The following is a 4,104-nucleotide window of genomic DNA, read 5'->3' as shown; positions in this document are numbered from 1 at the left end:
TTACACGGAAGGTTCTGGAACAGGTTCTCTCACGAAGTTGTAGTCTATCTGTTGTGTGGGTTGTGGTCTCTGAAGATTTGATTGAGACTTGAAGAGTCTATTCATTCAAGATCACTCACGTGGCTATTGGCAGGGGGCTTTAATTCCCTAACACATGGGCTTCTCAGCATGTCTGCTCCAGACACGGCTTCCTTCAGTCTGTCCAAGAGAGACAGTGACAGCACAAAGGACAGGAGTGGCAGTGTTTTTACAACCGAATCTTAAGGAACATGCCACTACTTCTGGTGGTTTCTTGTTTGTTGGAAGTAAGTCACTAAGTCTGGCTTACACTCAAAGGGGAGAGAATTAAGCTCAACATCTTAAAGGAAGGAATATTAAAAAAAAAAAAATTGTAGCTACATGTAAAAACCACCATGATGTGCTACAAGCCACACTCAGGCCTGCCCATAACCCACCCTGCTCATATAGTTCCCCACCTGTCTGCCAAATGGAAAGGATTCTTGGGTCATAGCAGAAGAAAGAGGCACAAAATAGGAGGAACCTGGATCCCTGAGTGGTGGCATAAAGCTCCCTATTCTGCTGCCACGTGGACTTTATAAAAGGAGAAATAAACTCTTTTTATGTGAAACCATTGAGATTCTAAGTTCAGCTATTACAACACCTAGCTGGCACATAAGGTAAAAGGTTCGTTTTCTTTTTTGAGTGCTTATGCCTCTGAGTGTATGTTCTATCAGGAAACCAACTTCTTTTGAGATAATAGAACTCTCTTAAAGAAATGATGCCTTCTATTGTGCAGAATTTGAGAGCCTTGACCTCAAAGAGAAGGAATTCTATTCCATAAGGCTTGGGGGAAGAGGAGAAGAGAATCAGTACACAGAAAGCCAGAGGACAGTGTGGTAGCAGGGCAGGTAGAGAAAATTAAGGAGACAGGCACCTTAGGGGATTTGTAATGAGCACAGCAAAACCCTGATGAGAATGTGAGCGATGGAGCCCAGCATTGCTGCACAGTGAGTCCTGTCCTCCTAAAACACAGGAGAAAATAAGAGAATGAAAGACTAAACAGAGCAAAGGAGAGTGATTTAGCAACGTGCTCATTTGGGGGATATGTACTACTGTGATAAAGCTATCAGTATATCAAGGCATAAGTGTATGAAGATGTTCACCATGGCCAGGTTTATAACAGCAGTGGGGGGAAAAGGAATAACTTAAATGCCCATCATGTAATTAATCTTATGTATCAACTTGACTGGGCCATGGGGTTCCCAGATTAAACATTATTTCTGGGTGTGTCTGTGAGGATGTTTCTGATGAAATTAGTATTTGAATTGGTGGATTTGGCAAAATAGATGGCTCTACCCAATGTGGGTGGGATGGCTCTCCACCTTTTGTTCTATTCAGGCCCTCATAGGTCCACTGAATAGATCTTAGATCCAATGAGGACCTGAATAGAAAAAAAAGTGGAGGAAAGAGGGATTTGGACCCCTTTTTTTCTGCCTCACTGATCGAGCTGGGACATCCCATTTCACCTTCTCACTTCCTTGGACTGGGGTTTATACCATTGGTTCCCCTGGTTCCCAGGCCTTTGGACACCGACTGAATTTCACCACCAGCATTCCTGGGTCTCCAGCTTGCAGACAGCTGCTCATAGGTCTTCTCAGTCTCTATAAGCATGTGAGCCAATTTCTCATAATAATCTCTTTTTCATATGTGTATATACACACACACGTATGTATACATATGTGTGCATTTATATATGTGTATATATAGATAAAGATCTACATCTCTTATCAGTTCTCTTTCTCTGGCGACCCCTGACTAATACACCAATTACTATGGGAAGGGTGGAATAAGGGATAGTTCATGTGTGCCGTGGTGTGTTGTGAGGGTTAATTCCAGGGGGGCTGGAATCAGTATGAGCTGATTTACTGGAATAAGATCTGTCCCTGTGCAGCACCAACTCCTGGTCAAGGCAGTCAACAAACTGATTAACAGTGTTGTTTCGTAACCACAGGTCTGAGGATTTTCAGGGTGATTTGCACCATCTTGTCCACCGTGTTTATTTTTGTTTTCACTTCGTCCAGATTGTTTATTGATAATAACAAGATTGATGATTTGTCCCTGGTGTGGGTGAGACCCTTGGAAGACTCTGCTGTTGAAAAAGAAATATGCCTCCAGGGAGAACAGAGTTTTAGAAGCCTTGGCGGCAACTCCATTTTGACCTTCCTATTCCGAGGGGTTCTGTGATGTGCCTGTGTTCCTGGAGAGACGATGTGGCTGGGATGCTCCTTCCAGTGGGGGAACTGTTGGAGCTTGCATCTGGACTATCTCAGCCCATTGCTGCCTTACTTTAATGCTGTTGCTGCCTTGTATGAATTATTTTCTTTTAATGAATGGGAGATTTGTAAGCATTGTTGGTTTGGATCCTGTGACTTTTCTTTAGCCACCAGTCAAATCCCACTGACAACCACTGGTGGCTTACATAGGATGGTCAGCAACCATGGTTTTTAAGAAAGCTTTAGATCTGCGTGCAAAACCTAGAAAGAGGTCCATATGAGCAAATGGCAGGCTAATATGTAAAGCATAATTTCATTTTTATTTCTTTTAAATGGGTGATGCTGTAAGTATGTGGGGAGGGGTATTTTAAAAATTTCATGGGAAAAGTGTATTATGAAGAAACTATGCATGATTTCAAAAAATTTTGCGCCAAAATAAACTTGTACTTTAATTCCCTTTTCCATGAACTTTTTGGAGTCTTCTTTTTGGGGAGTGTATGAAGTAAGGGGATGAAATAGGATACAATGTTTACTGCTACGGTTTAAATATTTTTGTTCCCTCTAAAATTCATGTTGAAACTTAACCCTCAATGTGATAATATTAAGAGGCGTGTGGGACCAGCAGATGCCATAATATGTCATTGGACTCCCATGTAGTTGATCGCAGTTTGAGTCCCGGACCTAGCAGCTATAAACTCACAGCCAGGGGGATCAGCAGATGGTGTAATGGTTACGTTACTGGACCCCCACATAGGCCACCATGGTTCAAGTCCCAGACCCAGTGGCTTAAACTCACACTGAGCGTGTGTACATGTGTGCCCAAGATCCTGAGAGGAGAATGCAGGAGAAGGAATTGCAGCGTGGCTATCTCCCCGAGGGGGTGATTTCTTACTTTCTGTCTCTCTGTCTCTGTCTTTCCAGTGAACACACACACCTTATAATAAAAACCTCTTTTGAAAAATAAATTAAAAAACAAAATAAAACAAAACAAAAACCCTCATGTCTGGCACATGTGCGTGTGTGTCCAAAATCCTGAAAGGAGGCAGAAGAAGCGGATGCAGGTGGCACAGAGTTCCGGTGGCCCGCTCTGCTCCTGACTCACCGCTGTTCGCTTTCGCGAACAAGTCAGTCAGGAAGCCACACCACCGCCATGGCTTTTAAAGATACTGGAAAAACACCTGTGGAGCCGGAGGTGGCTATTCACCAAATTAGAATGACTTTAGCCAGCCTCAACGTAGAGTCCCTGGAGAAAGTATGTGCTAACTTAATCAGAGGTGCAAAGGAAAAGAACCTCAAGGTGATTCGGATGCCTACCAAGGCTTTGAGAATCACTACAAGAAAAACACCTTGTGAAGGTTCTAAGACTTGGGATCGTTTCCAGATGAGAATCCACAAGCGACTCATTGATTTGCACAGTCCTTCTGAGATTGTTGAACAGATTACTTCCATCAGTATCGAACCAGGAGTTGAGGTTGAAGTCACCATTGCAGATGCCTAAGTCAACTATTTTAATACATTGATTATCATCTGTTAAAAAAAAAAAAAATCCTGAAAGGAGAATGGAGTTCTCCATTGTGGTGTGGCCATCCCTCCTGGGGGGTGATTTTCTCATGATTTGTTTCTCTAGCAAGTGCATGTGCCCTATAGGAAAAAAAAAAAGGTGGTGTGACCTTGAGACCAGCAGATGGCATAATGGTTACATTGCTAGACTCCCACATAGTCAACCACAGTATGAGTCCCAGACCCAGTGGCTTGAAACTCATGCCAGGTTCATGTGTGTGTGTATGTCCAAAATCACAAGACGAGAATAGGGGAGAAAGGATTGTAGTAA

The 4,104-nt window shown here is 43.0% G+C and overlaps 1 protein-coding gene across 1 annotated transcript; it reads left to right on the top strand.

The window, feature by feature from the left end:
* Nucleotides 1–3,423: 3,423 nt before the first annotated feature.
* Nucleotides 3,424–3,771, top strand: LOC102490522 (40S ribosomal protein S20). The gene has a single exon (XM_006157036.1). The coding sequence runs from the start codon at nt 3,424–3,426 to the stop codon at nt 3,769–3,771; it is 348 nt and encodes a 115-aa protein (XP_006157098.1).
* The last annotated feature ends 333 nt before the right edge of the window (nt 3,772–4,104 follow it).

This window comes from Tupaia chinensis, unplaced genomic scaffold (assembly GCF_000334495.1).
Source record: "Tupaia chinensis unplaced genomic scaffold, TupChi_1.0 Scaffold000528_1, whole genome shotgun sequence".
In the NCBI taxonomy this organism is placed as follows: Eukaryota; Metazoa; Chordata; class Mammalia; order Scandentia; family Tupaiidae; genus Tupaia; species Tupaia belangeri.
This window is presented reverse-complemented; position numbering and strand designations above follow the sequence as displayed.